This window comes from Abrus precatorius, unplaced genomic scaffold (assembly GCF_003935025.1).
Source record: "Abrus precatorius isolate BTA unplaced genomic scaffold, Abrus_2018 Scaffold8, whole genome shotgun sequence".
Classification (NCBI taxonomy): domain Eukaryota; kingdom Viridiplantae; phylum Streptophyta; class Magnoliopsida; order Fabales; family Fabaceae; genus Abrus; species Abrus precatorius.
The window spans coordinates 33,552,753-33,577,499 of NW_020874428.1; the positions used below are offsets into that span (position 1 = coordinate 33,552,753).

Here is a 24,747-nt window from a genome sequence, read left to right on the forward strand (position 1 = left end):
TATAATAAAAATCAACACTTTCTTAAATAGGAGGATGGAAAATTTAATATTTCCTTTAAGATTATTATAAGAAATTTAGAATTTGGCTCAGTTTAAATTAGTTTTAAATTAAAGAGAATATTTAGTTCCTTATATACACAGAACCAGAAAGCTTTGAGTTTATAGAAACTTTACACAATCAGCGTTTCGTTGAATCCCTTAATTATATTAATGGATGTTCGATTATTAGATGTATGTGTAAAAAACTTAGTTAGAAAATTTAATTTTAAATTGTTTTTATACTTCGAAGGATATTATTTTTTTAACTATTAATTAGAGATATTCATAATATAAATAAATAAAAATATTACAACATTGTCGTATTCGAATCTTATGTCTAAATTTCTCTTGACAACTTATTATTGGTTTTTTTTTTGTATTAAAGTGAAATTTTTTTCATTTATTTTTTAATTTTAATGTTTCTTCTAATTCTTAAAAAATATTTTAAGATACAAATATATATAATAAATAAAGATAATAATATAGTATCACATATAAAATAAATGTAATAAAAATGACATATAATGTTAACTTTTAATATTTAAATACCTGAAATCAATGGTGCTTTCATAGTGGGCATCAATTATATATACTTTAGTTAGGAATACTTTTATAAAAGGTTGCTTTGGTAGCTCACGTCTTACACAATTGGAATTGCCGCCAGATGTATTCCTGACAAGACACGGTAATTGATGCCTAGTATGATAAATATTTGAGTAATTCATTATCTTAATTTATTTATAGATATTTGTTAATTTAGTTTTTAAAATTATAAAAATTTAAAATTTAAATCTTAAATTATTAAAAATTTATATTTTAATTTTTAAAATCATGAAATCAAGCATTTTGATTCTTAAAATTATAAAAATTTATGACTTTAGTTTCTTAAATTATTAAAAATTAGTTACTTTAATCCTAATAATTACATATATTTATCAATTTAGTTTTTAAATTATAAAAAATCAATAAATTATAAAAAATAATTATTTTAGTCTCTAAAACTATGAGCACTATTTTAGTCTTTAAAATTATGATAAAAAATTTTAGTCCATTTGAATAATTTTTATTAAATTTGTTTAATAATAGTTAAGCGTGACAAATTTAAGTGTTAACATTATATTTACTTGACTAACTATGTTATTAAATTACAAGGTCTTATTTTATTACAAAAAAAGTTTAAAAACAACAATAAAGGAGGTGTATTTGGCTTTGAACTTTCTCTTTCACTTTAACTCCATTATAAAATTAATTGTATACAACTATTAAAAATACTATTATTTCTTATTCACGAAAAATTCTATTTCATAATTTTAATTGAACGGTTCTTATAACTTTAGAAACTAAATTGAATGGTGCATACAATTTAAAGAACTAAGATGATTAGTTTTTTTTTATAATTATAGATATTATTATTTTTTGATAATTTATAGGCCAAATTCATAAATGTTTATAATTTCAGATATTAAAATAACCGTTTTCATAATTAAAAAAATTAAAATGACAAAATTTCATAATCTTAAAAATTAAAATAGTAAAATTTTAATCATTTATGAAAATAATTTTGTTTGTAATTGTAAAAAACTAAATTAATGAACTATCGTGATTTCAAGAAATAAAATGACACTCACAAAGATTTTTTCCCAATATAATTGTAGATACAAAAATCAACAACAATCGAATGTGACTTCACTACTCATCATTTTATTTATTTAGTAGAAAAAGAAAATCATCATTTTATTTCATTTCTCTCTTCCATGTCTTGACCAGAATCAACGCTGCACCCTGATTGTGAGGGTCTTTAACGCATAGAATTGAATGCCTTCACACATAAGATGATGAAAAAAGAACCTACTGAGGAGTCCGTTTTACTATGTGAAACACAAAACACATAGAAAGAGGATCCATTCAGTTGATGAGGACCACAAAAAGATCACCATGTTATAAATAATAATTAAAAATAAAGTTTTACATGAATTACAAATTGAAAGGTTGTGAAGTAAATGTGTATTAATATGAGTTAAAGACTATAATTTCTTGGTTAAGAGTAATAATTTTTTGTTTGTAACCATTTGATATTTAAGAAGTAATTACTCTTTAATATAACTTAAAATGTTGTAATATCACTATTATAAATAATAAATTATACTCATATATTTAGTGTGATAAAATAATAAAATCCTCCTATTATTATAATTCTTCTCTTTTTACCTCTAACACATCATCCACAAAAATCAATGATATCTTGCGTGAGTTCTCCGCTGCCTCATCGTGACCTGTTGGTAACTTCCGCATACTCTATCCAAATTTACCCCACAAGCAATAGAGCTGCCAAATAATATTATAAATGAAAATTGTTTTATATAGACATCAATTCACATGTAAAGTATATAAGAGACACCTCCATCATCAACCATCCAAAATAATGAAGCAAGCCAAATTATTCACCCAGGGTATAATGCCATCTTCCAATGGGTCACATCCAGACATTAGAGGATGGTTCTCAGTTGCATCCATATCAATAATTGCACGATACTTTGTTGTGGTCGCCCTATGCAAATAAGGTCATAACCGTTCATCCACATGCACCATCCAATCGACATAGTTTCCAAGTTCGTGCATTTTTCTTTGGTTGGAAGGAAAATTAGCACAAAAGAAGCGGGGGAAGTGATTGTGGTGTCAAGAGGGTAATGCGACAACATATATCAGGAGACCACATTCTAAAGATAATGCACAGCAATGATGTAGTAATTTTTTAATGAAATAGACGTGACTGTTGGGATGAGACAAGTGAATACATTTAAAATACCACGGTGAAGTGCATGGTTGATAACACGTTTACATCTCCAAAATCATGTTAAATAAATGTAAACATGTTTCTATTGTTGTGCCAATGTCTTAAGCAAAATTAGTTTTCACTGTAAACTTAACTTTGAGTAGATTAAATAAATTGTAACTCTAATGTGTATAATTGAACGAGTGTGTATAAATTTAAATTTGATTATATAAAATTTATTTAAAGGTGAGTTTAAAATAATGTCAATTATATTTAAAAAATATTCTCATAAAAATAACTTTACAGTAGAATTTAATATAATTTTTTAGAGGTAATTTCTTGTAAATCAAGAAGATATTTTCTTCTTATAAGTCATGGTAATTTTTCACTATTAATTTTATATTAATAGATGATAAGGTTAATAATTTATTTTAAAAAATATAAATTTAAAAAAGTATATAATCTTTTTTCAAGTTTATAGATATCGTAACAAACACATTTTTTTAATTCAATACAAAAGTTATAATTTATGTTAATTTAAATATGATTTTGAAGATAAAATCAATTTTAATTAAAAGTAGCCAAACATGATTTTTTTTATTACAAAATGTCGTTACAATGAAATAAACGCTATTCTATAATAACTTAAAAGTGCATCCAAACATTCACTACATTGACTTTAAAAAATTATATGAAGCTTTATTATAAATTTACTTTAAAAAAATTCAAACATAAATTAAGTCACATTAATTTACACTTTCAGGTAAAATCAATTTTAAGTTCAATCATATCTCAAGATTGCAAACACTCACTCAAACATACGAAGACGAGTTCCATTAATCAATTATTTGAAAAAGAATGAGGGACGACTCTTTTACTACATCATAATATGTTTCTTGTGCATGCTCACCCTCCATTTTGATCGTCATTTTTTTTGTCCAAGGCTCTAAATAATTCTTCAGGAAGTAAGGGGGAAAATCAAAGCCGTTTAACGTACATCTCAAGTCATGCTCGTAATTAAATAGCCGTTAATTATAACACTTTGAACTCCACTTCGTTTAGTTAACGCAGAAACAAACAAGCTCTAAACAATCTGCTGTGCCTACCACTATTTTGAGCTTCACCATGTTTTGGCAACTCTTGGCATTCAGTAATCTTTGCTCCATCTCCCGGATTTGTCGCCCCTTTGTACTCAAGGATTTTGCATTATTCGCATTATGCTTCTTTTGTTGTTATTGATTTGATAATAATGCTTCATCTTTATGGTGATCAAGTGATTGTGCATTTTGAGATTTTGAAGGGGAAAATACAAGTATAACAATAATGTGTGTAAACTTGGATCAATTAAGCAATTTCGTATGATATGAATCACTTATATTGCACACATAATTCTTGTTATTAGTGTTTCTGATTTCAGTCACTGCGCGCTAATAAAATAATTGTCGATCATGAGTTATATTATTCATACATCTTTTTTCTACAATATTTTTTACAAATTTTTTGTCCTTTATCTTATTTGTCTTATTCTACATTTCTTTCCCTTCTCTTCCCATATTTCGTGTTATCCGAAAAGATGGTAAATTTAAAGTACAAAAATAATTTCTTTTATGCGTATGATTGACGAAGGTCCTAAAAATTTTATCACAAAAATATTCTACAACGTCATGATCATTGCCTTAAATTGTAGCTGCGAGAGAGCATCTAAAAAGCTTAATACTGCGGACAATTGTGTAAAATGCGGATGATTGGACCTGGTGGATGCTTCCAAAACCATGATATTGCAGCTACAAGCGTGGTTGCAGAAACTATCAAAACCTTGATATTACAACTACATTGTAGCCGCGGATCACAATTTAAAAGCATGTTGACAATAAATTTTTGTGCATATAAATCAAGATTTCAACCCTAAAGAGAGATCTACCTGACTTGCATACTCCAATGCAAAGTCAATTCTAGGAAAATCTAATTTGCAACATGCATCATGCAATGACAAGATGTATTATTCAACATGGAAGTTGTTAATCCCACCCTTGTTTTTCTCCTTTCCCATTCACACCTAGCTTTTATGTTAAAACATACAGATAATATAACAAAAGAAAGGAAAATTATTCATTGACACACACTATTAGAGTGTAAAGTAAGTGAAAGGACAAGAAAGAAAGGAGAAGAGAAAAAGTAAAAGATGAGATTGATAATGTCATACAAAAAGGAGAGAAAAATAAGGTGTGAAAAATGTATGTGAGTAGAATGGTATGTAAAGACAGAGTTGCAACAGAAATGTGATTAAAGTAACCTCTTTTAAAAAAAAGATCGCTTTTTTCACCGTGAAAAAACCTTCAAATTATAAATATTACTTTCAGTAAAAAAATTGAAACACACAGGTCAAACCTGAAAAAGTTCTCCATTAGGATATCGGCATCCCTTGCAAAAAGGAGAAAAATTAGGACATCCCATTGAAACTCTATAAGCATTCATCCATCAAGAAATCAACAAATGACTTCCCCAAATTTTATAGCCAATTACAGAAGATGATTGATTAGGTAGACTGTGGCCACAGTCAAATTATACTGCGTCTACAAGTTTGAGTGTTTCTCTTGTATGTTAAACATACCTAAGCATTTAGGAGAAACAACGAAACCAATCAAGTAATATATTCTCAGTTGTGTAGATGAAAACTTCACTTGCCTCAAGTAAGTATTCATCACCAACAATGGTGAGACTTAACATGTAAGTAAAAACTAACATATCATTATATTAGTCCTTAGGTTTGTAATTTCTATATCACTATGGATATGTTTGAGAGTTGAATTTTGAAGGAGAGGATTTTTAAATTTAATGAGTTATATTATTTTCAAAAATAAAGAAAAGATTAACTATTCTAATCTATTTTTCCAGACTTCTATTTCAAAAAATTATGAAATTAGAAATTGTTAATTAGAAATAATTTTTTTCCTTCTCTTCCTTTTCCCTCCAAAATATAATTCCAAACACACCCTAAGTTGTTAAAATGCATATTCTTGTCGTTAGTAGAGATCGATAACACGTCTCTTTAGCAGATATTAATAAGACTTAACAAAATTATTCATATATCATGTTAAATGCCAACTTTAAAAATTAACCACCAATTGACCAATTAAAGATCCGACAATGAAAGTCAATGAAGATCTAGGGTAAATGAAAGAAAAGATAACAACTTTAGAATTTTATGAGGGGGATAAATTTCAATGTAAGGGATATGACATGTCACTTAATCCGTCCAATTGAAACTTAGTGATTATTTGGTTGGGCGTTAAAAGTTTTTAAGTTCAAGTTTGAAGATGTAAATGTGGTTTCAAATTTATGCCAACATGTTTAACAATTCTATGATATAATTGATTTTGGCCAAAAACTTGTGTTCGAGTCAAAAATTTATATTGAATTTTGGTACAACTTGCTTTTAAGCAAAAAGTTTCTGAACATATGATAAATCAAATTTCTTTAAACTCACTTTTGAAATAAAATCAATATAGTTCAAACTCAACTTTGCAAATGCTCATCAACACACACTTAGTGTGTCGAATAAACAATTTTGTTAGTTGTTACTAATGTTAGTTGATCACATGAACTAACGAAAAATATAGTTAAACATGTTAAGGTGTGAGGACTAAAATAAGGAATTTATTAAGTTAGGTAGACACTGAAGATAAATTGCAAAGTTAGAAACTAAAACGCTGATTTAGTGGTAAAAACACTATGAACCATGTACTGTAAAATGACAGGGTTGAAGAATCAAGTGGCATGAAGATAAGGGAAATGAAGGTATGTTTGTAAGGCATTGTCCTACTGTTGAAAGCAAACAATCAATCAGCCAAACATTGATGAATCAACTTCCTTGACTTGGTCCGAATATCGGAGCAAGAAAAAGCATCGCTAGAATTCATAAATATACTATACACAGAGTTTTAAAAAAAAAAGGCCTTAAGTTAATACATGATTTGGAAAAGGCTAAAAAACGAAAACTTACTAGCTATAAAGGATTGGAGCATGTCGAAAACTGGGGAGAACCTTGAGCAGGTTGATCTACGGCAGAATGAGGAGGTGGGGGATTTAATCGAACAGGCGTACGGCAGGTGGGACAAGCGGCGACCTTGAGGAGCCACGTGTCGACGCATCTGCGGTGGAAGAGGTGGCCACAGGCGGCGAGTCTTCTGCAGCACTGGCCGTTGCGAAAGGGATCCAAACAGACAACGCATTGAGAGTCGGGTGTGGATCCCTTGGAGAGACGAAAGCGGGGGAGTTTGTTGATGTCGCGAAGGGGGAAGCCGTTGGAGGTAGTGGTGGCGGCGGCGGGGGGAGGACGGGATCGGAGGCGGTGGAAGGCTCCGCCGAGAAGGAAGAGGTGGAGGAGGAGGAAGGCGGCGAAGCCCAGGAAGAGGAAGAACAGGGAGGTGAGAAGGAGCATGATGATTGGTTTGAGGAGGAGGGAGAGGAGGTTGGGGTTGGGCTTTGGTTGGGGTTGGGATTGGGATTGAGATTGAGATTGGGGGTTTCCATGATGGTGTTGAGTGGGAGGAGGCATGGTTGTTGAAATTGGAATTTAGGGGTAACAATAGAATGGATAGACAATGATAGAACTGTGAAAGGGGAATAGGAATGTGAGAGAGAGAGAGAGAGAGAGAGAGAGAGTTTCTTAAAATGATTCTAAATCAATGGGCGATAGAGTTCATTGGTTATTGGGTTGTATTGTGTAGATTGTGGTTCTGCTTCCTGGACCCGCGCTAAGTCGGTCTCTCTGTTCTCCTCATACTGTTTTCTTCAATAAAAATATATATTTTTGGTCAATATTATATATTTTTAATTATTAAATTTGTAAAAAATAAATTCATTTTTGTTTAAAATTTTATTTATAAAATAATTAAATTATTAATTATATATAAAAATTTAATATAATAAAGCTCAAATTATAAAAGAGTGTTAAAAATAAAATCCCTAATACACAGTTTTTAATATATATTATATTATTAATTACATTTATTATAAATTATAAAAAAATTTAAATTAAAAATATGCCTTGCATGTTTTACAATTTTTTTGTTGTCACTTTAATAATTTTATTTTATTTATTTATTTATAAAATCAATGAATAATTCATGTATTGTTTATTAGATTGTCCTTAATACATTTTGTCTTATATTATATTTTTTGAAATATTTTATATTTTATCTTAAATTATTTATCACTTAAAAAGTTTAAAAGATATACTGATATCTTTTCAATAATATCCGGATTTATTAAAGATAAAATTTATTATTTAATATAGTTTTTATCAATTAATTAATACAATAATTTCAATAGTTTTAATGAATATATTTTAATAGTAATAATTTATTTATAATAATAATTGATAAAATTAATTATATTTATAAAATGTATGCATTATTACTAAGTAATGTCTAAAATAAGATAAAGAGAGTAATTAACTATGTAAGTACAATATGACAAATAAATAAATAAAATAATCAATATTTTCTCTATTTCTTTTTATCTACTTGGAAAGAGAGATAAATATTAGATGATTAAAAATTATAATCATTTTATTGTTAAACTTACTTATTGTTTATAAATAATTATTTATTTTTGAATTATTTAAATAGTATAAATATTTTAAATAAATAAAAGGTATTAGTAAAAGAATAATAATTAATATTATTTTAAATATTATTTTGAGAACACCTGTAACACTTTAAATTTAATTTTTAAAATAAATAAATTTCACAAATAATGGAAATAATAAAAAAATTTATTTAAATAATTTCTAATGCATAGTTTCATAAATTTTTTAAAATAATGAGGGATTATTACAATTTGAATCAATAATTATTAGATAACTTAATTAATGTATTTTAAAAATAAATACTTTAAGTCCTACAGCAGTATTATTCATCCTTGTACTAAGTCTGGTGCTGATCGTCTTAATCACTTGAAGAATAAATGCAATTGTGAGTACTATACACTATTAACACACACAAGCATAGAGACTCACTTGACATGCTTATACACACTTCTAACATAACTCAAATTTGCACATCAAACAATTACAACATAATACATTTCAACTCACATACATGTACGCTGCACCATCAATAATTAATAAATAACACTCATGTGCGCTCACTATATGCTAGTCACACTCATTGTGACACTATGATCACAATTTTTCTAATGCCTTCAACCTTAAAGACTTACTTAGTTTCACACCATAGATAGTCGTTGGATAACCCTCGCCTCACGAATACAACATGTGTGGTCACGAATCCCTTAGCAAATGTGTTAGTCAGAGGCCGATTCAAGAGAATAGTGTGTGGCCTGTGGTGCACCCACGTTCACTATTGGTGTCACCACCACCTTCTTTTCTCCAAGGTATTTATACCGCCCCATCTTCTACACTCAAGTGTATCGCTGAACTATTCATAACTTTCCAACATATTTAAACACAATTACAATCAACATTCACATGCCATTCACGCACATTTCCATCCATTCAATTATTTTGCATCAAGCAATAACATGCTAACACATAGTTTTACCCACGATTCAATCACATTACAGTATTCACTTTCACACATAGTATGTATGCCCACATCCAATCATATTACACACAAACGTCCAAATTTTTCATAAAACCCTACCACAATCAAGTCATTCATTGCACACATGTCTAATACTAATTTCATCATGCTTAATCAAAAATCTTTTATCAAAACACACTTATTCCTACATTCTATCTCAATCACATTGTAACTCATAGCAAATATTTGGATTCAAAACAAATGGAAATAGGGTAGAATCCTCCTTGCCTCAAATCAAATACCCAGCACGAAATCAACAAAAAATGTGCTTCCCACACAAGTTCCATCCTAAATACATAGAAAACTCTATGAGAAATCGAAAGAAGAAGGAAGGGAAAGGAAAACCAGAATCCTAACTCTTAGAACTTACCTCCCAGCGTCCAAAACACAATATTAACATTCAATCCAACTCATGAATACCTTTGGAGGCAGTTTAATCGGTAAGAATGAGTTAGGAATTGGGAGAATAAAGAGAGCTTGAAGGGAGAAGTGGAAAAAATGATTTTTCCTAAACCCTAACCCCTCAAATATCCCTCTGATCGTGACACTCTTGCCACAACAAAAATCTCAAAAGAAATTGCATGGTTTCTGCAAAATCTCACTACAACAAGACCCTCTCGCTACAGATAGACTGCATCTTCTAATGTCGCCCTCTTGTTGCAGAGGAGAAATTCTCGCTACAGTGAGAATGTAACAGTTTCACCCCTATCTCCCAGTGCCTTTTATCTACAACGAGAATGTCACAGATTCATGCCCTTCGTCTATGGCCTTCTCACTACAACGAGGATTCACTTGCTACAGCGAGAACGCCTTTGCAATACAACCACATCCAATTAATAAAATCAATCACAAGTCAAATATCCTCATTTAATTCACATATATTTTCATACATATACACATACATTCACATCATCATACACATCAAATACACATTCAATTAGAAATTTATAATTTATATTAATATATAAAATATCATTACAAAATTTAGGGCATTACAACACGCATTACAATACCGTCGGATGTTTGCTTGGGATATTTTACAGACATTGACTAAGTAGAGTTTAAATCAAAATTTGTAAATGTAGCAAAGAGTCTTATATTAAAAAATATTAATGACCGTTTACAAATAAAAATTCACAAAATTTTAACATGAATTCATTCCCCTTAAGAGCTTGGAATTTTCTAACATGCAGAGATAATATGTTTTTGAAATTGATCCGTGGTGTGAGTGACATTGATCCGATTATCACCGACAACGCCACCGTACGAATTGCCTTTGATACCGCGTGTGTCTAGCTCTCAGCTGTAACATACTAAAATGTGTGATAAAATCTTTTATGTAGTTAGAAATAAACACATAAAGGTATTTTTTTTATATTTATAAATATTTTTTTATGTCAGTATGAATAGCTATACTATGAATTATTTCACTACATCTCAATAATATTATATTTGATTATGGAATTTTGAATGTGATGAACTGATAAAATTGATGTGATTAACCTTATTTTGTGTAACAAATTTTTATTACTTCTTGTAACAACAGTAATAACTGCTTATTGAAAAAAAAAAAAAAAAACTTGCTTGTGCTTTATTTTTTATCAGAGCTTGCGTTTTGTTAATAACAGTAATAAATGCCTTACTAGGCTGAAGGCCCAATGTAATTGACCTGACATGAAGAAATCCAACTAACTCAGCAACGTAACACTTTGTTAACAAAAAAAAAAAAAAAGGCAACATACCACTGTCTCTGACAAAAATAAAAAAGCATCCAACCACAATCATTTTATCAGTTTTGTCTGTTATCACTTAATTATGTTTATCATTATTCTCATTTAAGTAAAATTTATTTACAATTTTTTTATTAATCAAATTAATAATAAGAGTGTTTTAAATATATTTTTTTGAAATTGAGGTAAAAGTAAATAGTTGTTTCATTTAAAAAATACTGTATTGCTCTTACAATTTTTTAGAAAATATTTTAATAAATTTTATAATCAAAATTATAATATCATTTTTATATAAAATTATTAAATAAATATTGAGTTAAATTACTTATCTAGATATTAAAATCAAACTCTATGTGACTGATAGAGTTGCAAAAGAGCTGTTTGACTAATAGGTTTACTGCACTGATTACCAATTTAACACACTTTTAGCTTTAAATTTGAAGTATATTGAATTCATATCTTACTCCGTGATTGACAGGCTAAAGAGAATGTAATTTAATGTTCAAGTGGGCTGAATGGGAAAAAGAAAAAACACCTCAGATGTTATTTAGAACCAGGAGTATTTGTTAAATACAAAGAAAAATCCTACCAAATTACTGTATCACCGGTGCTGCAGCTGGTGCTTCGTGGTAGGGAACGTTGAATACTTCACGGAAACGAGAGTCAACAAGCCAACAAATAAGGGTTAGGATAATAAAATTTTATACAATTAAATTAGCAACTAAGTAAAAATAAAAGGAATCGCATTTTATACAGTTGAAATGAGTGAAACTCAGATTTATTAACATTGACCAAATACGTGCGTGTTATGTAGGATGGGTATGTTTCCGTCACTTCACCGACAAATTGGCATCACTACTCAGCACCATCCCGAAATTTCAGTCTTGACGCTGGGGAAAGTAGAACGGAGCACACGCATGTTTTCGGATTCAGGGTTATTCAGTGTACTTGTCAGTAGCAAGGATTTGGCTCATTTGAACTTCTGCAGTACAACATACAATTTAAATAATACTGTATTGAATTTTTATTCATTATTTTTTATTGATAATTATTATTCTCTACTTTTTCAAAAACACACTTTTTGCATTTTAGAAACACAATAATCAAGATTAGCCGCAGTATAATTTTTTGTATTCTATTTCATCTCCAAGACATATCAAGATGGGAATAACAACGAGTTGATTTGATAACAGAGGTTAGCTGTTGTTGTGGTGCATGTTGACCACAGTGAAATAATTACAGTAGTAATAATAATAATTAGTTATTAACTAGTAATAATGACAATGAAAGAATGTGATGGATCATTCAGAGAAGATAAAAGAAGTGATGATTTATTTTTATGATAAAAAATAATATCACTTTTTTTTGTTTTAAATATGTTATTAAAAAAATTTAAATTAATTCAGCTCTATTTTTAAGTATACACTTGTTTTACTGTATAATTTTACCTGGTTTGAGCATAATTATATGTGATTTAAACAAAAAAAAGTATTACAATCTTTATTTATTATTTATTTCTATTTAGAAAAACAAAAACAAAAACAAAAACTAATATATTGTGACCACCATGACCTTGGACTTTTAGTTGCCATTTATGATTATCGGTATTAAAAGGTAAAACTTAATGCTATTTTTTAAGTGTTATATATTACCATATAAAAATTTGATATTGTATTATAAAATATTCCATATTTTTTTATAAAATATTAGGACTCATCTGTTTAGTTGTTTTTAATTTTGTAATGGAATTTTTTAATTTTAAAAAAATATCAAAAACAAGTTATTTTGTAAGGTTCATATTTTAGAAAATTACATAGTTATTATAACTTTTTGTTAAAAAATGTTTTTAATAAGAAAAGTATTTTTTTTCTAAAAAATAATTAACAAACAATCCCTAAATGTGAGAGACAAATCTCATACTAGATGAGTTAATCACAAATCTCGCCTGGGCCATGCATGCCACTCTGAATCTTCAAATAAACAAGAAAGGACAAACTTATCATTATGGATACATCACCACCATCTGTTACATGACCATTGCTGGTCCAATTCAACTTTTTGCCATCGTCCGCTTCTGCGCCTTCCTTTCGTTAGCTAATCTCTTCGTCCTCTCAACGTTTGTGGTTGCCAATAATGCTATTGCAGTTTCGTATAATACCCCTTTGTCAAATAAGAGTAAACATAAACTCAATCATGCAGCATTATAGTACAGAATTATTTATTATTGGTTCTCTGATAAGCCTAAACATGCGTGAGAATTGAAAAGGAGGAGACAAGTTATTAATATTCTAACACTCGGTTGCACTCCTGTTAGCAAGTTATCGAGTATTTCTTTTTTAATACAACATTTATTCAGTTGTTGAAATGATAAAAATATTTATTTTCATTTCTAATTTTACATGTGATTTCGAGTGAAGAAGTTGTTTTTTTATTAAAGTTCATTCTGTTTTCTAATTTTTAATTTTAGGAGCACATCGTTATATTATTTACGTCGAGTTTTTCTTTTGTAAGGAAGTTTTGATTTTTTATTAGTTTTTTTAGATTCTTATTAATATTTGTACTTTTTAAACTTTAGGATGGATATAATTCTATAGATATACTTGTGCTTATCCTGAGTCATTAAATTTATTGTTCTCTTTAGAAAAATGACATCACGTTCTAAGTGACGATGATTTAGAAAGAAAAAAAATATTAATTCGTAAGATAGATATTATAAATCAATCAAATTAATTTTTAAATTTGACAATCATCATAAATTTTGCTAATCTTTAATCAAATTTGAGATCAAATTAGCATATGCCAAAAAATTTAAGTTCCAATAATTGATAGGTGCTAAAATTAAGAATCAAGTTGTTGATGAAAGTAAAATTACTGACGGTTGTTAGTTTCGATAATTAAAAGAGAATTAATTTGTTTAATAAAATCAAAGAACGTTTATAATCTTATAATATATTTTCTAGTCTTTTGTTGGGAGTGGCATCTGTATTGATATTATTAAAGAGGAAGGTACACGAAGAAGAAGGTTAGGTGCACAAATTACAGCAGACAGCAGCATCCAACCGTTCCCGTGACCTTATTAACATCAGCCATCAATGTATTACTAATTAGTCCAGTGGCTGCCTCTTTTCCAAGCTTTTGAATGTTGCTTCTATTAAATGCAAAGCCCAGCATGCACCCACGAGTCCCTTGCCTGCCAATTTCCGCGAAGCTTTCTAAATCAGCAACACTGGACCAAACTGGAGATAACCATTCCAATTTGAATTTGAATTTTCATTTCCACCGTTATGAAGGCTAAGGTCCCAGATATGCATTTAATACACTACCCAAACCCCTGCTCTCTTCCTACCTTTTTCATAAAGATATATTCATGGCTTTCTTAAAGTTCACATTTTTTACACGTCATTTTCTTCCCAAGACTCTCATTGGGGTTAAGTGCGCACACTTTCCTATTTACTAATTCTTTTAAGTTTTCTTGGCGGCACCATAAAAGGGGTCGTGTAATATTGTAAACATTTTAATATTCTCGTATCTGTGAGTAGCATGATATAGATATATTTAAAAAAGACAATTTTTTTTAAAATAAATAATTCACTGTAATTAATTGTAAGATTTATGAATAAAATTTGATAAAAATTGTAGATTTTCTTCTAACAGAACAGTATCAAAATACTTAAATAACACAAATGATACAGATTAGGCATCAACTTTGAAAGGAAGAACAAAAGCCACAGGAAAAGATGTTCAATGGATATAGTAGTTATTTACAGTTGGCAATGTGTACAAAAATCCAGTTTCTGGGGGATTTTATGTTTGACTTTCACTTACTCATGTCATGTATCACTAAAAATGGTGTGCGTCCTGAGACAATAATTCAACACCCCAAAATCAATTTTAGTTTGAATGATTAATCAGATTACAAGAACATAACTGCTGGTAACAGGATTATGAGAAGCAAAGAAGATTTACAAAAATATTACAAGATTGTAGTATCAAATGAAAACTGAGACCTAAAATATTTGATGATTTAATGTGGCCATTGAACTGAGAAATCCTCGAAGAGGAAAACAAAAGAATCTTTCTTTTACATTTTTTCACCCTCAACGGAGGTTGACTAATTTTCAATGGAACAGCAGCAAACTCAAAGCAGAAAACACTGTATTCAGATCTCCCAACTCATTTCCCTTTTCCATTTCTTTTGCATCTTTCTACCACTAACATTCTGCTTTTAACAAATTTAAATTCCAGAACTATAGGATCGAAGAAAAAATGGTTCCCAAAAAGGAGATAAAGAAATAAACTAGAGATTGGAATCGGAGGATGAATGAACAACCTTATTCTGTCTTCCCGTAAGCCAAAGCAAAGTCCTTCTAGCAAAAGATGGCGCTCTAGTTTGAGAATCCACACTATAACAACTTTGGCTTTCTTCATCATAACCGAACTCACTTCCTCCTCCACTCACCCATTTCCCAATATCCATATCAGAAATAGTACTCCTTGTGTCAAACTTGCAATTCTTTGCCTTCAAATCGTCTGTGGCACTAGTAGAAGCAACAACAACGCTACGCTGTGCTGGGAAGCGAAATGAAACAGCCCTTCTAGATGAATCTGCCACTGCATTTGGCTTATCCTTTTTCCCCCTAAGCCAAATCTTTGATATAGAAAAACTCTCCTTTCTGCTCCCAATAGCAGCACCACCTCCACCATTACAAGTACTTGCGGCACCATCAACATCCTCAACAATAGTAGCATCAAAGCCTGCGAATTTGAAATCCCTTCTGGATTCAAAGTCACATTCTGACATTGCAGGCCTGTGTCCTGGAGTCAAAGGCAAAACACGCTTCTTCTTACTAGATTGCTTCTTGATTGGGGTCCTTATGGGTACTTGAAGTGAGGAACTCTCATCCATAACATAAGCAAAAGACCCCATAGAAAAACACCTTCTAGCATCTAAATTGTTGGTGCTACTTCCTTCACCATCTCCACCATCCACGCTTCTGAACTTTCCCAGCTTAACAGTGACCACTTTTGCCACTGCATCTCCTGCCACTGTTGGATCAGGATTGTCACTTAACTCAACCGATTTCAAATCCACACGGGTTGATCCAAATTCACTCTCTCCCTGGCAATCAATGTGAGAATTTGTAGTGACAACAGAACTACTTCTTCCAACTGCAGCCTCAGGAAGAATCTCCCTTGAACTCTCACTCCCAGATTCTAGGACAAGAACAATGGGAGAACAAGCGTTGTTTGCAGAGAATTCAGGAAGCAAGCTGGCTCTACAAAGAGGACATGTAGAGTGTGACAAGAGCCAAGTATCAATACACTCCATGTGAAAAGCATGGCTACATTTTGGCAACAACCTGAGCTTGTCTTCTGGCTCAAATTCACACAAACAAACAGCACAATCAAAAGGGTTCTTGAGTCCTATGATGGCTTTGTAAAGGAACACAGGGAGAGTGTCAATAAAGGACTGGTCAACACCAGCATCATGAAGATGGAAGAGTTGCTGCAATTGGCCTTGAAGAGCAGTGACATTATCCAAATCATCAGGCTCTCTACTTTGAGGTCTCCATAGAAATCTAACGAGTAGGTGTAGCAAACCAGAAATGAAGAAAACAATAGCTAGAATTATAATGATGAGAAGAATGCTAGGACTAACCTTCAAGGCCTTATCGTTAAAACTGAAACTATCAGATCGAACAGTAGGAGTGAAAGGTGGGTTTGGCTGAGAAAGAAAATATGGTGGTTGTTCTGATGGAGGCACAAAGGCGTCTCCTTTAACTTGTGCATAACTCCTACCCATTTTCTTCAACTCACCAAAGATTACAACTTTTTTCAAGTGCAAATAGGATGAAGCAGTTTTAAGACATCATGTGGTGCCATGAACCGATGGGAAAACTCAGATTAGTGTTTTTCCGGTTGGGTGCAAAAATAAAAGTAGCAGGGGAAGACACGGTATAAGAGCAGCGCTTTTGATGGAGACAATTTGTTTACTGTGTTTTGTTTTTTACTGTATATTTGAACCTGTAAGTCAAATAAGAGGTTAAGAATGAGATTCTTGGACCAGGGATTTAAAGGGTTTAGTATATAATAAAGAATATATTAGTATGATGATTTGCAAGTCATCGTAAATTATTAAATGATAATGACCCACTAATCTGTCACCGTGTGAAATTTAATGAGATTAGGTTAGACCTTTGAACAAAAATCACCCTCCTGCATAATTCTAAACCCTAAATTTAAAACTCATTCAAATTATTAATAATCTCAATGTCATCAGTAAATTTAATTATATTTTTAAAATTCTTATAAACATTTGAGATAAATGTTAATTCATGCTCCAAGATTAAAAAATTAAAATAAAAAGTTTTAATTAAAATTTTATTAATTCACCACTTTTGTAGCATGAAAGAGTGATTTTGTAATACGTTGTATTTAAGATCTCAAATAAGTGAATTTGTAAGTTTTTTGCTTTGATTTTGTAAAGTAATAATTGTAAAAGAGTTTTATTGCATCTTTCTAATTATGTTTTTATTACTGTATAAGTGTTAAATAAAAAATATATTTTAAATATTTTTTTAAAAAATTATATAAATTATTAATAAAATCAAGGTCATTAATAAATTAAATATATTTTTAAATTTTTATAAAATAGTTAAAAGATCTTATATTTGAAGTAAATACTAATCAATATTTTAAGCTTAAAAAAAATATTATTAATACTTTTAACATATTTATATAATTTTGTAAAAACAAATCAGTGCTTTAAAAGTACTTATTAGTAGTACTCTATATTTAAGATATCAAATTAGTGAATTTGTAAGCGTTTTGTCATATATTTTTATTATCTTTTATATAAAGTAAGTATTAAATAAAAAGTATATATTTATTATTTTAAAAATATATAGTTAATGATTTTTTTAGTAATTCAAATATTAATAAAAATAAAATATAGATAATTTATAATTACTCATTATAAAATTAAGTAAAAATAATGTAACATACACAAATTTTTTAACACAACTCATTAAATAAAAATATTAATTGAAAAAAAACTAACACTTTTCTATTTTCTTATAAAATAAATTAAAAGTTCTAAAACTTACATCTAATATAAGAGGGTGGGAAGAAATAGCAAAACGTTGTAGCAGTAATTACAATGGCGTAATCACCCTGCCCTGCCCTGCCCGCGAACTAAAATGTGTGAATGGTTAAAGATGGTCTTGTAGTTGACTTTTCCATAATGAGCCTTTACCCTGCATCAACCCCAATGCCCAATTAATGTCCCCGAATTAAGATACTATTATTACTACTAATTAATTAATGGATGTCAGAAGAAAATAATGCAATTGCTTCGAATTGGAAATGTTTCCCTGATAATGTTTTATTTAAAGTTTGCCATGACCCTGATCACATTCTTTTCAGTTCTTCTATTCCGTTTCCAATCTGAATCCAAAGGGCTGGTCCCATGGCACAATTGAATAAAACAAAAGGAAAGTGGGAGTGTAGAGTCTATTGGGAGAGGCACGATACATCTGGAAAATAATCAAGTGTGAAGCATCGGATACGGTAAAGTAAATACTAAACAAATCAACAGATAAAGGAAAAGCTTTCTGGAATCCATAATCTGGGAAAGTGCCCTCATTTTATTTTATGTTTTCAGTTTGTCTTTACTGGGAATTCTCGTACCCAATTTCCCTGCTTCTTAAAGCGGAGCCAGGGTTTCAACCAAACACCCGTCTAGAAGAAGGGTTTTCCCTTTCCCTTTCCCTTTTTACGCTTCTGTTAAGAACCCAGTCAACGCACTGTAATCAAATCATTTCTAGAAAAGGGTGACGTCTTCATGTTCTTTCAATTCTGTTTTTCTTTTCTTGCCTTTTATTTCATCTTACACATTTTAAGGATATAAGAGATTACTCCTTCTTAAAAGGGTTTCTTCTAACAACAAAAATGGCTCACCAAAAGTTACTTTTTTTAGAATGTGTTTTCTAGAAGCATGTGATCTTTTTAGAAAAATACAAATTCGATAAACAATAAAAAAAATTGTCCGTTCAATCAATGGAACTGATTATCAAATTTTTAAAAAACATGCCACATTTTGATTCTTTCAGTTTATAAATTACCTATATGAATAAAGGAAAGCGTGCAATAACCGAAACCATTGCATTTTACCCAAAATAATTTGATTCTTTCAGTTACATTTTGTTATGTGTGAACTATACAATTTTTTACCTTTGTTCCATTTCATTACTTATTACTCTCTGTATTTTAAATTCAGGGACGTTTTCATAACAAAATTTTTTATATTCAATATTATTTTAAGATTTTAATACAATATTAATATCTTTATTTCAAAATTTCCAAAATAAAAATAAAAATAACAAAATTTTTAATATTGTGAGTTGGTTTTTCAATAAGCAAATAGAATAATAATAAAGAAAGTTTAATAAAATATTTTATTAATTATAATATTTATTATTTTCTTTAGCTTTTATGAAAAAAACTTTAAACGCTAATCATTTCAAAATAAGTAGATTATTTATTTAACCCATTAAGTGTAGGAAGATCATATGTTTAATAATTTTGCACTTTGTTAATATTTCATGCATTATAAATCGTTTCATTTTAGTGCAACAAAGAAAGTCTAGTAAGTATATTAAGAAAACCTTAATATAAATTATCAAATATTCAAATCTTAATTAATTTTGTATCTCAATGTATTACAATATTTATATGAGTTTTTTAAACGAAGACACTCCCTAACCTTTGCTCTTAAAAATATACAAACCAAATGTCCTGATCATCGGTACTTTAAACAATTAGAAGCACCCACCGGGTGGATGGTCCATCTAGGGATGATGCATGGATGGATGTTTCTTGGATTGGATGTGTGGAGCGTGTGCCTCTCTTGATATGGTGGAGGTTATGGGTGAACGAGAACGAAGGTTCTTATCATATATTTAAGGAAATGAAGACAGGAAAGTGGCAGCAGCATTTAAGTTCAATTGACTCTTAGGTCAGGAGTTAGCTATGCTTGGCATCAATGTCCCATAGCTGACGTTAAATCCCATGGTCCCAAGTTTTGTGTGTTTTTGGAAGCCACTTCATAAAATTGAGTTCAGTAGGAGCCAGTTACTCCAACCGTAGAGAGAGCTCCAAGGAGAAAAGACCAAAACTAGACATGCCTAGCAAAGTCAAGTTCATAAGTTGATGTCATGCATTGGATAAATGAAATTGCATTAAACAATTCTTTTAGTTGACGTGTTATATAAAATGCCAAATACATGCTCCAATTGGTAGTCACAATAGCACCTTTAACAAGGAAAAATTATACTATGTTCAACATCGTCATAGTAGTACTAAGTTGCTATTAATGTTAAAAAATAACTTCAGTTGCTGTCGAAGATTTTTTTTTTTTTAGCGAGTTCAAATCTTATTTTACTCTGATTACCTGTTTCTAAAAGATGAAAAAAATCAATGCTTTCCTCATAAAATGAGATTTAAAAAATTAGTCGCTGACGCTATGTGTGAGGGGTTAAATAATGGTCTATGTTGAGAGACTTGAGAGAGGTTCCAATTTTTGTAAAATAATAAAAACTTTGCCTACAACAATTTTCTCTTCAAAAAATAAATACGAATTGTTTAGCATGTTTCTGTCCCTTCCAGGAAAGTTCCCTAACTTGGGTACCCTTAAAGTATAGGCTCTATTCCCCCAGGGAAATTTCTATGTTGAGCTTATGACACATCGTACAGTTGAGATTTCTAGTACATATAAGGATACGAGTGCTTCAGCTCCACGATTGAAATTTCATCTACATCAGAATCCACTCTTATATTTTTACATTCATTTTTATTAAATTATAATATTTTAATAACAAATTTTTACACCAATATTTATATATTTTATCACATCATTTTTTATTTCTCTCTAATTTGAAAATAATTTTATATAAATATATTATACAATTTTTTTTTCATTCTTCCCATCTTTGTTTTTAAATTTTATCACATCTCTTATTTTCACTCTCTTTTTTTTTTGTCTTTCTTCTTACTCTTTTTCCATCACTCACTTTACACTTAAAAAGTGGATGTCAAAATATAATTTTCGGATCATTTACTCTTATAACGCACAAGTATTTCTTGGTAAGTAGAGAACTCCTGATGGCATCGCCAAACAACTTAGTGACATAGGTTTTGAAGCACGGGATAGTAGTTCATAGTAAAGAGATGCTACGACAAAATATAATCTATTTCCAGCTACATCGATCGATGGTCCAAATAAAGGTCGTCTAAATCAATATATGAATGTTTATTTCGGATCAACATTGTTGTTCTTGTTTCTGTAACAGTGCTAACACTGCTAATAATTTATTTCATTAGTGTGAGCTATATGCAATTGATGATAGGCTCTCGTTTCATCTAAATCCTCTTTCTTTGGTGTTGGACAAAGTTTTTCTAGACTGACATATTTTAGCTTTTAGGTTTGTGTAAATATATAAGACACACGAGTACATATAATGTATGGTGTATACAATGTACCAAACGAAACCAAATTAAAGACATTTTCATAACGTCACTGGTCGCTTCCTTCAGTTCGTTATGGTATTATTATTAAAGTAGTTGCTGAGTCATACGAAACAGTACAGCATTTGTCTCATGGGCATGCACTAGTTGGCTCGACGCATTTGGTTATATTTGGTAAAATGCGAATTTTATGATTAAAATGTTGGGTGGACAAGTGACAAATCAGTCCTTTTGCGATTCTGGTTTTGATTTCAAGCGTTGAAATTAACTATATGATGTCCATTCAATATGCGTGTTACACCATCAAACTGCAACAACATTATTAGCTACAAAATTTAGCAACTCGCTAGTGTATGATATCAGAGGAAAAGATTAAAGTCAAGTACGTAGGTCGTTAGAGATGATAAAGTTTCAAAAGTGTTGAATAATAAGGTTCGAAATATTAGGATTAGAACCAAAGCTTGAAAAGATTCTTGAACTAACTAATCCAGTCAAGCTTGCTCCTAATTATTAACTACTTCTTTGTCCCATGTGTGTTTTTGTCAAATGTTAGGAGTAGCCGCAGTTACCTGAAAGAAAACCCAATTGTCAAAAGAAGTTTGGAAAAAGGAAATTGAATCAGCACGCACGAACTCCAATAAATGCCTTATGGAATATAAAAATAATAATAATAATCGAAGGATGTCATACAGCTACAAATAAAGATTGGCTTGGCAAATGCTGGGCGTGTGCTGGCGGATACACGTGTTTGTCATGCAAACAACGATGGATTTGGGCTTATAGTTTTTAAAGGTAAGCTTCCATTGTGGGATCTGCTATGAGACAACCACGTTCGTCCAATCCCCAGGGAAGTCAACCTCTCTCCCCTGTAATATCAAGAGTTTTCCTTCTAACATTTCATGCTTTAACAGTGCGGTCATAACTTACTTTTAACGTCACCAATTATTCGATCTTCTTTCACATCTCCCATTAAAATGACAAATAATTTACTTCATTGGTTCCTTTAGAGCGTTCAAATGTAGTATAAAATGCACTAATAATAACATATTAAAAAAATTAATGGTCACGTAAAAATTTAATAATTTATTTTACGTATATATTTCACTTAGGGGTGGGTATCGGTCAGCTCAAGCCTGAAAAATTCAAAATTGAAACAAACTGAGATCACTAATGTTATAGACTCTCATTTTTATTTTTATTTTTTTACCAAAAATTCAATTAAATTGAGCATGTTGCAGGTTGGACAGGTTGCGCATAATTTGAATGCATTCAAACAGTTTAGTGAGACACAGTACGAGAGACTAAGGTTCGAGAGAAAGAAGATAACCCATCAACTCCGTTATTCCTATACTACCCTCACCATGTCTGAACCACACGCCTCCATAGACTAGATCGATCGTGAGCAACCAGTCACCATCCATGACAACTCAACCTCTGCTATGTTCATTCTCCAATCTAAAGATATTGTTGACTTTCCACCACATAATAGAGCAATAAGGGAGAGAGAGAGAGAGAGAGAGATGTGCGAGGATTAAAGTTGAGAGGTGAGATAAGAATATTAGGATTTCAAATTATGTGTTTCTTTTTTCTTTAATCTCAAAACTCAAAATGTATTGTTCGATTGAGTCAGTTCTTGATGGTATTAGAATTTGCAACTTCCACTTGATTATGTTTAAATACTTAAAACTATAGATTTTTATTTATTTTACTTCAACTTGAACTTACATTCACAATTTTTTTTTCCATTTAGCTAAAACGGTTCAGTCAGGACATTGTATTATGTCCACCTCTAATTTTTTTTAATTATAATTTTAATATTTAATATTTAATTAATAAAATTAGTGTATTTTGTCATTTAAGGTGTAATCTTACATTTTAATAACCTGTTTAATGGTCATGATTAGATAAGGTAAAAGAATTAAATAAGACTACTATAAGATATACGTTTCATAAGCTCTTACGATATTTGAGGTTCTATGTACACCGTATATAAAATTCCTCAAATTGTATTTGGTTATCTTATTTTATATTTGAAACGGATCACATAATGAGAAGATATTATAGAAATAATATACAAGTAACAAAAATATCATTATTTTATTAAAGTTATTTTTATTTTTAAAGGAAAAATTTAATTATTTTTGGCTTTTATACATTAATACGTTGTTAAACTATAAAAATATATAAGAATTAAGTTTGAATATATTATAGATTTTGTATACAAATTGGGAATTACACCACACCAACAACTAGTAATCAGGTTGCTTAACCTTATTTTGAATCAACAATTGTGACCGAGCTCCATCACCAAACACCATATATATCTCATCTCCATTCCTTACATAGACATCCTTATCATGTTATTTTGTCTATGTTCCGCAATCACTAAACCCAAACATCAAACATGAACGCATCCCCAAGTATCTCCGTTACAAAGCCACAAAATAAACCCAACACCATGCTTCCTCTTCATCTTTGTCTCTCCCACACCATCAAACCAGAATCAGTACGTACAAGTGGTAGCATCCTTTTAACAGTTGCCTATGGCTAAAAATATGAAGAACATCAAAGTGGGTTAGGAAAATGTTTAGGGGTTGATTAATTAAAATGAGCTAATCCTAGCTAGTCGAACTCGTGAAACTCCAATCCATATGTAATAAAGGCTTTTGATGGACAGACAGGCCCATGTAAATAATTGAATATATGGAGGTCAATGCTCTCAACTTTCCTAGTGTTTCGGTATTTATTTATTTTATCAAACATTATGCTTGTACATTTTTGTCTAAATATAATAAATGTAGTTAAAAATATGAAAATCTATTAAAATATAATTTTCACTGAGTTAATTGTTATTAAAAAACATTAAAGATAATTATATTATTGAAAATAAAATATATGTAAGACAATTATACTAAAACAGTTTAATCATTTCATTATAATTTATATTTTAATACAATTTGTTTTTTTATCATAATTAATAATAATTTTTTTTACTCTTTAATAGTATTTCACTTAACAAAATAACATCATTGAGTGTAAGTGGTTAACAAAATATATGTAATATTATTAATAT

General features: G+C 30.1%; 2 protein-coding genes across 2 annotated transcripts; both read right to left on the minus strand.

Annotated features, from left to right (window-relative positions):
* Window positions 1-6,773: 6,773 nt before the first annotated feature.
* LOC113848198 (RING-H2 finger protein ATL56-like) lies at window positions 6,774-8,783 on the minus strand. The gene is made up of 2 exons (XM_027477602.1): window positions 8,772-8,783; window positions 6,774-7,425 (listed from the first exon to the last, which is right to left on the minus strand). Exon 2 carries the CDS (start codon window positions 7,368-7,370, stop codon window positions 6,819-6,821), a length of 552 nt encoding a protein of 183 aa, XP_027333403.1. The 5' UTR covers window positions 7,371-7,425; window positions 8,772-8,783; the 3' UTR covers window positions 6,774-6,818.
* A 6,290-nt stretch (window positions 8,784-15,073) lies between these two features.
* LOC113847029 (RING-H2 finger protein ATL13) lies at window positions 15,074-17,101 on the minus strand. The gene has a single exon (XM_027475859.1). The coding sequence runs from the start codon at window positions 16,951-16,953 to the stop codon at window positions 15,448-15,450; it is 1,506 nt and encodes a 501-aa protein (XP_027331660.1). The 5' UTR covers window positions 16,954-17,101; the 3' UTR covers window positions 15,074-15,447.
* Between the last annotated feature and the right edge of the window lie 7,646 nt (window positions 17,102-24,747).